Below are 14,096 nucleotides of genomic sequence, written 5' to 3' on the forward strand. Positions count from 1 at the left end.
TTGGTCTTTCTTTTCTGAGCAATGTACCTACAGAATCCCTTCTTGTTATTCTTTGCACCCCTTGCCAAGCTCAGTTCCATCCATGCCGTGGCTTTCCTGATCCCATCTCTGCACATCTTCCCAGGCCACATGCCCTTAATCCCACTGCCTGTGCACTTCCGTCTTGTGCCTCAGTTTGCCCAGCAGGTCCTTGCACAGCTGTCCTGCTTTCCTACCTTCCCTGGATTTCTTACACATTAGGATGGAGAGCTCTTGTGCTCTCAGAAAAATGCCATTAAAGAGTTGCCAGCTCTGATCAGTTCCCCTGTCCCTAAGAACAGCGTCCCAGGAATTATTTAAATAACTGGAATTTCACTTGTCCTGACTTTGCTCTTTGCCAGGCCCATATTTCTCAGATCACAAACTCAGCCATGGTGTGGTCACTGCAGCCCAGGCTGCCTCCAGTCTCAGCCTCGTCAACAAATTGGTCTGTGCTGGGGAGCACCAGGCCCAGCAATGCTTCTCCTCTGGTTGGTTTGCCACAAACCTGGGCCATGAAGTTACCCTTAGTGCACCGCAGGAGTCTCCTGGGTTGCTCGCGGCCTGCTGTGCAGCTCTCCCAGCAGACGTCCAGGGGTTGAGGTCACCATCAGGATGAGAGCCTGCAAGCGTCACGCTCCTTGTAGCTGAAGCAGGAAGGCCTCAGCAGCAGGCTCCCCTCGGCCAGGCGGGCTGTAGCAGACCTGTCCTCTGGTGTTCCAGCCTTAACTTCTACCCACAAGCTCTCATCCTGCAGTGGTTGTTTCTCAGAGGCAGCTCTTCGTAATCTATCCGTGTCTTAACACAGAGGGCAATACCCCCACCCTTCCTTCCCTGCCTATCTCTTCTGTAAAGCTTGTAGCCCTCGATTCAGGTGTTCCAGCTGTGTGATTTGTCCCACCACATTTCCATGATAGCAATTAGATCATAGTTTTCTAATTGCACTGTGGCTTCCAACTCCTTCTGCTTGTTTTCCTGTGTGTGTTGGTGTATAAGTGCTGTGTGCGCTTCAGCTGGGCTATCGGTCACATCACCAAAATGCCTTTGAGTGGTGAACACAGTGAGTAATGTCGTCCACTTTTACAGGATAAGACCCAAGAGATCGGGGCAAAAAGGAGAATTTGTTTCTTTCCAGTTGCATCACTCTAGCAGAGGAATTTCAGCTACTGTGAAAAATGAGTTTATAAAACACTACAGCATTCCCTGATGTCGCGTTTGCCTTTCTACACAGCACATGGAGAATTTTAACTAGAACTTTGCTTTTGTTTTCTTGATCCAGTGTACTGTTTCCTCCAGATACTATCTGAACATAAAAAGTATGACGTCAATTGAGGTTCCAGAATTTCCAGTATGAAATGCATCTGCTGGAGGTTTTTATTTATCTTTTGTCTGCTTTTGAGTAGATTGAGCCAGATCAGTGTTTAATCGTGATTAAACCCATTGTAATCTCTGTTCTTTATAAAATCCCTCTCAGAGCAGGGCAGGTTGTTTATTTGTGAAAGGTTATCCCTAGGAGCTTTGTGGTGTTTGGAAGAGAGGTCCTGTTTTCCATTTGCATGGGCAAGCATGGGCACATGGCTTCTTTCTTGCATAGATACAAATATGTTTGTGTGCGCACTTGCTAGGGCAGTTGGAATGGCACTATAATGTGCCTTGACATGGAGCAGCGGGTCACCAAAGGACATTTATCTGGCCCGTCACCATGGTAAATGCACTGAGTGGCTGGTTGTGCAGTAAATGCTGCCCTTGCAGGCAAACATTACGCCTTGAGTTCTGGCCTGCACAAGCCTGGGAGCTGCTGCCGAAGTCTCCTATAGGAGACTTGCCACTGACTCACTGAGGACCTTTGTTCAGTCTTTTCCAGCCCTTTTGCTGCCTCATTTTTCTGTTCCCCATTCCTAGAGAGAAGTGGTGCCAAGCCTCCCTGCTTACCCTTTGCCTAATTCAACTTCATGATTCATCAGCTGAGGTTGGTACTCCTGCCCTGTTCCACTGGAGCCACCAAGGAGGCAGTGATTGACTGCTCCCAGTGAAAGGAGATTATTCCAACAGAGAGCCTGGCTGAGTTTATTTTAATTATTTTCTCACATTATTCTCTATTACTTACCCTCTTTTCTCCAACATCGTACCTCTATCTCTGTCTTTCCTTTCTCTTGCTTCTTTATCCGAGTGCAGATAATACTCAAGGGCACAGTCTTTTACTTACCCCTCATCCCCTGTGTCCAGAAATTTCATGGTAAAGGGAAGTAACCTGTTGTTGTACCTATGTCATTGAACCACTTCCACATGATTAGAGCCAGAAGCCATAGGTTTTGTTGGAATGATTCTTGGGGAGGGCGTAAGCCCAACCCAGACTTCATACGGGTATAAATGAAATGTGTTCTGCAGCATAGGAAGCACAGGCTCAAACCTACTTATACCGCTGGTTTATTTGATCTTGGTTGGATGTTTTTCTCTAGTTGCATTTCACATCTTTTTTCTCATGAAACAATGCTGTACACATCACTGGGAGCCATGGAGAACATGGGTTGCTCTTAAAATGTCATTTAGGAGGGGCACTGTTACTTTCCCCCAAAGCATGGCTGTGTGTCTCTAGGAACTAGTGGTATGGGGATTGCTCATTCTATTAATTGTTTTTTTGTTATTGTTGTTTTTTTGTTTGTTTGCGGTATCTAATTCTGTCCCTGGACAGAAGCTAAATTTATCCATTAGTAAAATCATAACTATACTTACAGACCAAGGAGAAACAGAAAATGTGTATTTAGAAATGCTAGCATGTGTTTAACTTCAGTTTGTGGGTGGTAGAAGTAATGTGAAGAGTCCTTAATCTAATGATTTTTCATGTCATGTCTTTCTTCTATAAAATGGTAGAAGACAAAGCCAGTTCATAGAACAGGACTAGTTTTGAGCAGTCAGCAGTTCTGAGGAAGGTTCTTTTTGTCTGGATTTTTCTTCCCCCTACTTTTTAATACATTGACATGGCAGCAAAAGTTTTGTAATATCAGCCTAAATCATGGTGGGTTTTTTTTGTTTGTTTGTTTGTTTTTGTTGTTTTTTGTTTGTTTTTTTTTATGTGGAGTAAGTAATTCATTTACTCCCTACAGGGAGCCAGAGAGCATTGCATCTGTTTGATCAGAGCTTTAGTCAGGGCTTGAGGGCAGTCTCCTGGACTCGCTTGAAAAGGTGCTACTTGTAGAAGACAGACCATCTATTACTCACACAAACCTTTAAATAAAGAATGTGCTGTTTCAGAGGGGAGTGAGTGTCAAATCAGACTCTTTGCATTAAGGACTAGAGGCGTGAACAATAATTTAGAAAAAGTGTATGAGATTTAAAAAAAAAAAAAAAAAAAGTGAGATTACATGTCCTAATGCCTGTAAGAGATCCTTCTAATAATAAGCATCCAAGAAACAAGTAATGGAATAGGATACAAGACAGATATAAATAGCTTTACAGAAGGTGGCACAGTGTCCTGTAATGTAGTGTAATCTGAAGTGTAATTCCTGAAGGAATGATATTTGAGACTGGCAATGGTTGTGAGTCATATTACATTACTCTTCTCTTCCTTGTTTTTGTATTCTTATCATGGGAAAGAATGCTTCCTCTAAACAGAGATGTAAATCAGCTGGGGAAAACAGTATTCTAACAGTAGGAAAAGAATGGGTGGAAGTAAAATGCCCTGTGAATTACAGTTTTTGATGAAAGTCTCTGTAGAGGAGGTGTCCAAATTGTGGTCTTGTAATAATGAGGGCCGTTTGATTTTCCTTTTTGCCAGTGAAGTTCTCATAACATGCTGTTTTTATTCCTTCTCATTCTACACATCAGCACAGTCCAGTTCATCTTTATCTCTACTTATATCCCAGAAGTTTACAAAGGAAAAAAAAAGACAAAAAAAAAAAAAAAAAAACACTTTACTTGCACTTATGGACATGAGTAGACTTTACCATTGTGGTAGAGTGAGATTTAATTACCTTATGTGTTTAAGCAGCTTTCCTTGATTAACAACCCTCAAAACTGTATGATTTCCCCATTCCCCTTTAGTTTTGTTCTTCCTTTGTATTAGCACATTTTTTCCCATACTCCTTTCCTTTGGCTCAAGGCAGTGTGCAGGTAAGGAGACTCAGATCATGGGAAATAGCTCTCTGGCTTGGTTTGTTTATTTTTAATTGGTGAACAAGAAACCAGTTCTTATCACTCCTGGGTCTCATGTTTCATAGACTGATTTTTTATTTGCCTTCTGTGTTAAGGGCTGGGTTCTGATGAATTGATTTTCAACTTATGTAGTCCCGGTGAGTGCTGGATGAGTAAGGTCCTTGTCACGTATTATGGTCTTGCACCACGCCACAGAAATAAATAGGAGCTTCCCCATTGCATGACAAAAGCATTGGCTAACTAAATGGGGGGCTATTTTTATTTTTAGCCAAGGAACTAAAAATAAAAGAAGGGTTCCCAGAAAGCTACTGACTTGTGGTTACCTGGTGCCTTATATCTAATCCAAATGAGCATGCAGTTTAGCTTTCCAAACATTCACTGGGCAAGCTGTGGCCCTGCAGAGTGGTGGCTGTGATGGTACAAAATGAAGTACACGTGCTCTCGCTGAGCATACAATACCTTACCTTGTGGAAGACTTGGAGCTCTATATTGGTCACTGCTTGAGGCACTATCTGTAGTAGTACACGTATAGTATCTCCCCCCAAAAAGAAAAAAGTCTGAGCCCTCAGTGCTTTAATAATGTCAATAATACTTTTCTAAGCATACGTCTGTGTTCCCTGAGAGGTGCATCTGCTTTTTCTGGTGGCTGAAGAGGTGGCAAGATGAAACTTGTCTTCTTCATTTGGAAATAATGAGATGGGGAAGAAATGTGAAAAAGCAAATGAACGTTTACAGCAGACGATGTAGTAACAAGTAAATAATTCAACTGTGTTGTGGCTATGATTTTAGCACAGCCAACTGCTTGAGCAGACAGCTTTATAACAATGTAGGAAAAGCGCTTGAACTCATCCACTCATCTCTTGTAAAAGCAGCTCGATGAAAAAGATATGCTTGTAATCATGAGGGTTTCTTTTTTATTCTTCTTTATACCATATTAGCTCCTATTATTGCTGTTAATGATTATACTGCATACTTACGCAGACTAAAACACTCATTTGAATGAATTGCAAGGCTTTATGGACCATCCTTGACAAGCTCTTGAGGCTCAATTCTGGTATTATGTTTTAAAAAAAGCGCTCAAGGGTAGGCAAAGAAGTCTGCAGGAAATGTCTTCTGCAAAATGAGTCTGTCCCATGAAGTACAAGGAAGAAGCTCAGCTTGTAATGGAAATGTGAGAAATTGAAAACCCATAAAACTGCTCCTACGCACAGGTTGGCCAATATGGATGTTGTCTTTCATAGCAAAAAGGCAGCCTATATTTCCACCAAATACATGAAGGCTGTTTCCCATTAAATGGCAGCCTGGCTGAAAGATGTTTCATAGCCCATTTTGACAATAGGTAGTCGAGCATCCTGTGATTTTTTAATAGAGTCCCTGGCACTTAAAGTGTGTTATGATAGTTATCTTCTTTCAGTTGTTGTTTCACTGTTCTGCACCAAAGGTTTCCGTGTCTTCCTTTTCAAGCCCTATAAAAAGACATTGTTTATATAAATAATAACTTTTGTTAGGAATGAAGCTAGATGAAGGTGCCAGTGAATGATCTAAATTGTTGTCCCAGGAACACCATGATTAAAAGACGAGCATAGAGCTGTTTTTATGGGCTACAATCCTTTTTTTAATCATATAGTCAAAGATAAAGAATGTAATTTCCTCTCAGGTATTACAAAAAAATAAGCAGTTGGGTGACTCTGGTGAGGTCATCTGGGAGGACAATGTAGAAACTCATTGTTGATTCTTTCCAAAATAAGTGCTCAGAAAGGAAAACAAATCACTTGGGAGTGCAAACTTATGCTCCTACCACTCCCCAACTGATCCTGTAAAACCTAACTTAAAAAAAAATCTGCTTTGGTTCAAACAGGTTCATGTATGGAAACAAATCATTGCACACTTTTGATAATTGAGATAATGTTAAGTTTATCAGCATAATTATTTCCCGCACGTTCATAAATTACAATGGGTGAGTAACACAGCAGCTGCAGAAGGGAGCCTCGTGTTCCAGCTTGGTTCAAATCCATGGGCTGGCTCAAAACGTGGCCAGATTCCTTAAGGGACTCAAATACCTGTTGTGAGGGTGATGTGTTTTGTTTTAAAAAGTGTGAGTCCTTGAATGCTTTGCTCTAGTGTTCCTCTGATAACGGGAGTTATGCCCAGAATGATACCAATCTCAGCACTTCAGTTTCTAGCCTGTGCCTGCGCATAGCTTGGCTTGAAAAAGCGCCTTCCTCATCCTGTCTCCTCTGAGGAGTTCAATCCAGGAGGTTTCCTTTCTTGCGTATTAAGCTTAGAAATGGTCTTTGCAGCAAAGCCTGGAGTTCAGGACATGAATCACCTCGCTGGGCAGCAAGGCTGCAGGCTGGTAGACGTTTGCTCTCCAGTCCTTGACATGGTGCTTGAAGCACTCATTTGGAAGCGAAGAATCTGATCCTCAGAAGAAGGAAGTCCTTCCTTCATGGGTGTCTGTCAGAAATACCGGGTTGCTGTCTAAGCAGCAGCACATTTTCCAGGCACCACTGAGCTATGCTCAAACTGATGGAAAAGCCGAAGGTGCCTCCCTTATGATGGGCCACTACTTGGGATCCCAAGCAGAAAAAGTCATCTGCTTGCCACCATGTGCTCTGTGTCCAGGAGACTGGAAAAGGACAGGTATAACCTGCATTTCTGAACTCATTGTCTTCTCTTGGCTTGCCCCCGTCATCCCCTTTGCAAAAGAGGAAGCCCTGGGTACCTAACTGGGAGAGTGGGAATGGACTGCACAGCTGGTGCCAGGTGATGGAAACTGGCTGATGAAAAACTCCCATTACATGTGGTTTGGAGGGAGATCTCATATTTACCAACATGTCCATGTTTGTATGTGCATGTTGGCACAACAAATGAGCTTTCTGTGCCCACAGTCTGCACAAACAAAAAGAGGTGATGGTTGTGCCTGCAGGTGCAGCTTTATGTGTGAAGCCAGGTGCTGGTTAGGGGTTTGGCTGAATGCTTGCTGCTGAAGGGCTCTGCCTCAGTTTTGCTGCTTGTGATGGGTTTATGGAGCCATTTGAAGGATTCATTAGATATAATGTTTGTGCAGAGCGTGGAGGATGACAGAATTTACTCAATCATCAATGTTTTGTTTTAGCTCCCAGAGTGACAAACCAGTAAATAGAGAATGGAAAGGTGTTGCCCCAGGTCTCGATGACACAGAGCAAACAGGGCACGCTAACATGGCAGGATGGCTCGATAACCTCGCCGAGAGTAGTCCTGTCTCTGTGACATTTTCAGTAGATTTGTTCCTTATCTTTACTTCCATCACAGAATTTTTCTCCTAAACTTTATAACTTGGCTTCTGTAAACCACACTTCTAAAAAAATATTTCTTCACTAACATCTTCATTGTAGAATTATTCTCAAGAGGGAGAAAGAGAAATCTTCTCCAACAGGAAATGTATTGATATGTCTGAGATCTTTGTTGCCTGTGGAGTTTTCTTCTCCTTTGGAAACACTAATAATTATCGGTCTATCTGTCTTCTGCCTGCCAAGTTTTATTTACCTTTATGTAATGTCAATACTCGAAGAACACAATCAATAAATATTATGAAATGCTTCACGATGTCTTCCTGGAAGGGACTAATTGAATGGGCATGTATAAAACATTATAGCTTAACGCAGGACCACCTCTACTTCCTCTGCACTGTTTATGTGGTTCACCTGCAAGCGCATCCCCCACGCCAGTGTTTGTGTTCATCTACTTGTTGTTTGTGTCCAGAATTTTTGGCTACCTCTGCAAACAGGATATGGATACACTTCAGGGAAAGGCAAACAAGCAAGAGACTATGCTATTGTCAGAAGGAAACAGGATCCAGTGTTGATTCTGTTTTAGGCTATAGCCGTAATAACACTTCCTTCCCTGCAGTTATGCTTGGTTATTCAAGAACCCAGACACAACTGATGCTCCTCTGTGTCCCTTTGCTTAGCTGCTCCTGCCTGCAGGGATGTGGATACCAAGTGCTTTTCTCTTGCAGCCCTAACCTGTTTTCTTACCCCAGCCTCTGTAGTGAGTCCAGGAAAATACAACCACCACAAAGATCTCCAGCTAATTCTGCTTCTTCCTCATCTCAAACATGATCTAACAAAACGCTCTGTTTCTTCAGAAGCATCAGTGTCACATCAGGGTGCTTTATGTGAAAACTGAAGGTGTTGATTTCAAAAATGTTCTCAATGTTTCTGCTCCCAGCTTTCTGGGTCAGGCTCAATTAGGGAGCACCAGCTGTAGCTGTGTCCTGTAGATGGTTGATTGGGTAAGGTTTGCAGGTTCTCAAGTCTGCATTTTGAGTTGGAAATAGAAGTACAGTCCACTCTTGGATTTATAAAGAAAATAAAGGGTAGCGTGCATTTAATTCTAAGAACATTTGTATGCTACGGAGTACCCAGTGATGGAGCAGAAGAAATATATATTGAAGGATGGATTAATAGTGCTAGCGCCAGATGGTCTCGTGAAGCCATTGTCAGTTTTGTTACATCTTCTATCTGGAATATTTTAGATCATGCTTCAGGATGGGAGTTTTACTGCTAGAGGAATCAGGTTTGGAGGGGGTAGGTGGGCTTTGAAAAAGGTGGTGAATTTTGACCTAATTGTATAGTTATACATTTTTTGTTGTTGTTTTTGCGGATGATGAAAGTCTCCTTTTCAGCTATTACCAGCTCCTGTGCTCTTCACAACTCATACTCCAAGTCTCTTTCACCACGGAGATGTCAAATCTTTACTAATGTGCCATCTCTTAACATATGTGAAACGGTAAGGAACTGATAGAAGTTTCATACGCATCTCCTGTACTCATTAAAGTTGCTCCCCCTAGTACCTGTTAAAAATAAAGGAACTGTGCATATTTAACATTCAGATGTTAATTCCCTAAGCTCTCTTCCCTAAGCATGTTTATTCCCTAAGCTCTCTTCTCTCCCCTTTCTTAAGAGGAACTAAAATCATCTTTGCTTTGAAGAAGGAAGTTGTTATTTACATTTAATGCAGTGCCCTTTTGGCCTGAAAGCATCTGTGGTAATTAAACAAAATGAACATTTAATTGCCTTGAGTGCCTTTCTAAAGTTCAGGCGATGATTACTGCACTGAGACAAGGCGTACTGTGCCACAGTAACAGGCTCACACTGGAAGCTCCTCTTTACAGTTCCTTCTTGCCTCACTCTCTTTACAGCCTGTGCTCTGACTGCAGGTCTGAAATTAAAATATCTACAGATGAGGCTGATAAGAAATGCGCAATTACATCTAGCCTTATTAAGCCCTAAGGCATTGTTTTCCTGGGTCACCTTGATTTCCTAAGTGTGTAAAGGAATAGTGAGTGCATCCTCTTTTCAGGCAAAGGATGCTCACCTCAAAGGAGGTCCCCATCTCAGTGTGGTCCCCAGCCCGTGTACTGTAGGAGTTACACCTGATGGGGCAAGCTGTGTGCATGGAGTGGTGTTGTGCCTGTCGGGCCCACTCTGCCTGATTTTGTAGTGGCTGCACTGTTGCCTTCAGGGGGCTGTGGCGACCTGGTTCAGGAACGGCACGGCGACCAACCCCAGGCCGCTCGGTCCATCGGCTCACAGACACCACTGTGGTGGATGGCAAATGGCGTTTACTGTCGAGTCACATGGCATTATATACCCGAGGCCCGTAGCGTCACTTCCGCTTGCTTACATCACAGACCACACGCTACTGTCCATCAAGGGAGGGGCTCCACCTTTCCGTACAGCGCGACATCTTCCGGCCGCCAGGCCGTAACTACCCACACTGCGCAAACAGCACCTCAAAAGCAAGCAAAGATTACCCAGGGCACCCTGAACCTGTCCAAGACACTGTGCCTTCCCTCTCCTGTCCCTACTCTAATGTGTGTTTCCTCAGCTTCTTCCAGCTGCCCGGTGTAAGCTCGTTCCTGTACCTGTCTGCTTCTGGAGTGGCCAGGAGCGATCGGCACGGGCTCCTTATGAGGGGAAACAGAGCAGTTCCGTCTTTGGATCCTCCCTTCGTGGGTGATTGATAGGTTGAAGACAAGCAGAGGCCGTGGGGCTTGCCCCAGTTCTGGGAGTGGTGGCTCTTGTTGACTCGTTGCATTTCACATGCTGGTAGCAGGCAGGTGGCTGTCGCAGGGGGTCACCTTTCAGGGGCAGACAGCCTTTTACCTAGAGTGTGACTGGAGCCTGTGTGCTGCTGCATTCCCACACCCTGGATGCACTGCTTATCCAAAACCACTTAGCACTGAGCTGCAAGAGAGACCACGAAGGCATACATGTAGGTATGATACAGGGACAGTCTGTGTAAAAGAGCCCTTGTGCTGTTGATATGGCAGTATCTATTTGAGTTTTGACTCAGTTATGTACAGGATTTAATAAAGAAAGATGATTTTGTTCAGGAAACTTGCAATCTGAAAGGCTCTTTAGAAAAAAAAAAAAAAAAAAAAAAAAGCTAGGACTTTATTCCTTATGAGGATTTTGGGGGAAAATGTTCTGACTGAGATTTTCATTTTGATTTTTCTTTACCACATGAGAAGAAGCTCCCCAGAAAGATTGATTTAGATCTAACTTTGCAAAGGAAGAAAGGGTGTTTTTTCATGCCCAATGTAGGCCATGAGCTTGTCTGTAGATTTTTACTGTACAAGGGAAACTGTAATCGTGTTTGCTCTTGGGCTTTGTGGGCAGAACAATGTGATTTAAGAAATGCCCTTCTCACTTCAGCAGAGAATGTGACCTAAGCAAGTATTCTGCAAGAGCTTCAAAATCTGTGTGCCTGTAAGCCCTGAAAAATGGGCACAAATTAAAGTCAGCTGCTGGAAGGGATGCTCTCAGTTGCTAAAACTGTACCCAGAGCAGGCTGATGCCTTTTTCTGAACAAACCATATAATCTTATTTGTCATCTTTTTCTTTGAGCAAAGTTAAATCAGGGCCTTAAGGAAATCAATTTGGAAGAAATATTCAAACTAGTTGATTGCAGATGCTCTTTTTAATAAAGCGGTGGTTTCTGTAGTATTTATTCAGCCCTGCTATATCTTTTGTGCTGTCCACTAGGCAGCTGCAACCCGGAGATAAGTTAACTCTTTTGTTGGTTTACAGTAAAACTCCTAACTTCATTTTTTTTCCCCATGGTTGCTGATTTATGTTATTTAAATGTTAGAAAACTCATTCAGCAAATGCATGCAGTTTAAAGGCAGCAGAACAACATCAGGAATGATAATTATTACTGCTGTGACTTACTGTGTGTGTGTGTTATGATTTCACCTAGCCTTCAGTCCAGAGCAGAGCTCTGTTCTCAGGCTGTGCAAGTGCCCTGTGTGCCTCGTTGTTTAATAAACCAGCACAGCCCTAGCACTGCTTGAAGCTATATAACAAGCAGTGATGCAGTACACACAGCATCTTGAATAAGAAGTTCCAGCAAATCTCTACATTTCAGAAAAGTGTCTTAAAGGATGTGCCAGACATTTTCTCTTTTGAGTGTGAATGCCTCTTGGCTTTCCAAGACAAGAAAGATTACTTTTTGGGTTGTGTGTATTTTAGAGGTAAATGCTTACAGCTTCAGCATCCAGGATACTGAACTTACAGACAAGGCAGTTAGTAAAAGAGCAGGGGTTGATTTTTCTTTTTGAAACAAAAGATGAAATAGACATGTGAATAAGAACAAGTGGTAAGTTGGAAAGGGGGTAGCCATTCCCCGTTCCAGTATGGAGAACAGCTGTCCCATCCTTTGCTGATACCCACATCAGAAACGTTTATATCCATGCAGATTTGCAGCACAACTCTTCAAACTGTGTTTGGCCAGAAGCATGACCCACCACAGAGAACCATCACTGAGGTTATTGTGTGCCTTGAAATCCTTCTTCGTTAAATCGATGTTTCTGTTGGGCTGACATTTGGGTTACAAGCTTTTGTCTGAAGATGTTCTTTCACTGCAAAAACCTGTGTTTCAGTGCAGCTCTTCCAGTGTCAGATAAATTAAAGAAAAAAAAAATAAGAAAGAAAATGCACATTGAAAGTCTCTTACTGTTTCACAGTGATTACTTTTTAATAGCTTCTTTCCCCGAAGCCACAGCTGCTGTGTGCACGCACTTCCACACAGCCAGGGTGTGCTGATGCCTGGTGTCCCTGCCAGCATCCAGCTGGGGTCTGTCTTGACCTGACAGTAGCTTTGCAGAGGGCTCAAACTCCTCCTATTAAGCTTTATTCTGAACCCCCTGGCAAAAAGTATTTCATAGCATCTGCATAAAGGGGCTCCAGGTTTTCCAAGGCATAGTCTTTTTTGTTGTTGTTGTTAAATTGTTATTTCCAAATTTTTGGAAATTGTTATCTCCAAATTTGTTAAATTGTTATTATCCAAGTGGATGTGGGGTCTTTTCCAGGGTGTCCACAGTCCCAGTACCCTTGATCTGTTGGGTGTTACTGCACAGTCTTTATAGCTCTGACCATATGCCTGGCAGTGTGAATGTGCCCAAGTTCTGTGGCTGTACAGGAATGTCCAGGACAACCAGCATCTCTGGGGAGCCCCAGAAAGATCTGCTATGTGTGAAAATGTGCAGCCAAGCCCTTCCTGCACAGGGAGTCACAGGCATCCATAAAGCATCTGTCATACCACAATACAGCTGCGTATGGTGCATATGGTGGTATTACAGCGTGTATGTTGTATATGCATGGCTGCAAAATGCCACGTGAAGCGGCAGCATTTCTATTGCCAGCATCTCTGGAAAGGCTGGAAATGTTACGCAGAGCTCCTGCAGCAGTTTACAGGGTTTGTGTCTGCTATGTGTTTTATGCTGGTAGTTTATTACTTGCCCGTTGAAATGCAGATGTTGAAATGTGCCCTGTAGCACTGAGGTTCTCCTTCCTCTGATTTATCACCCCTTGCAGTACCCGCAGCGTGCCCTCGGGCACATTGGCTTGTTTGAGGTTTCTTAGCCTGAGCTCTCAGCTTCCTCGCCTTCACCACACCGACTCATTGCTTCTTTACAAACAGCTTTTGAGCCGTAACCCCTCAAAATCAGTTTGTCAGCTGAGTGCTGGCTGTTGGGTCTATCCTCCGCCCTTCCTTCAGCTTCTTCCCCACCGCCGAGGGCGATGCGGGCGCTGGAGAGCAGCCAGCCCTCCTACATGGGGGCTTCCTGCCCCTGACAGCCCCCCTGCTGCTCTCCCAGCGGCACTTTGTGGGAAAAGAGCCCAAGGGAGAAACTTAGGCACTTTTAGAATATGTTCTGCTTGCCATGTTTGTGCCATTTTAACCCAATCTCCAAATAATGACGAGATCCTGGGACTGGTCCCAGACCACCTCCTGCGCAAACCTTTCGGGGGGCAGAGGTTTTGTGTTCCTCATGTCTGCTCAGTGTGCTTTTGTGCTTTCTGGGTTAGCTGGCTTCCCCTTCCAGGGCTGGCCTAGGCTATTGTGCTGCTGAAAAATTGGAGCTTAAATTTTGTAGCTAGCATAAACTGGTGCAGCTTCCTTGACCTCAGATTTGTAGCTGGGCTTTCATTTAACATTTCAGTAGAGACGATAGCCTGTGTTTCACAGCGTATCTTATCAATGCCTCTTTGCGTGCTTTTTGCAGGTTTTTTTTTAAAGCCCTAGAAACCTAACCTTTTTTTTTTTTTTTTCTCTCTCTCTAGTTTTGTATGGAGCTGAACCAGCCGACGCTGCCAAACATCCGCAAGTGGAAGGGTCCTAGAGGATGTTGGAAGGGTGTTGTTTCTGAAAAACCCTCGGGCCAGCTACATAAGGTACATTAATCCCTACGTTTGAACTTCTGCTTCAATTTTTTTTGCCTTTAACCAAGGACATATTCTTAATCTGTTTAAGGCAAAACATTTTGCAAATCCTTCTGGCAAGGTTTGCAGCTTTTTTTTTTTTTTTAAAGCTGACTCTTCAAATGGCATTCGGTTTGACTGTGCTATTGATTATTTAGAAGAGTTGTTCTCCCC

At 43.3% G+C, this 14,096-nt stretch overlaps 1 protein-coding gene across 1 annotated transcript in view; it reads left to right on the forward strand.

Moving 5' to 3' along the window:
• The window catches only part of EEPD1 (endonuclease/exonuclease/phosphatase family domain containing 1), a 61,254-nt gene that overhangs the window by 36,901 nt on the left and 10,257 nt on the right, over nt 1-14,096 (forward strand). The window contains exon 3 of the mRNA XM_084306959.1: nt 13,785-13,895. Within this exon, the coding sequence (XP_084163085.1) occupies nt 13,785-13,895 (111 nt within the window). The remainder of the gene's footprint in view (nt 1-13,784; nt 13,896-14,096) is intronic.

The sequence above is a fragment of the Netta rufina genome, assembly GCF_964035555.1.
Source record: "Netta rufina genome assembly, chromosome: 2".
In the NCBI taxonomy this organism is placed as follows: Eukaryota; Metazoa; Chordata; class Aves; order Anseriformes; family Anatidae; genus Netta; species Netta rufina.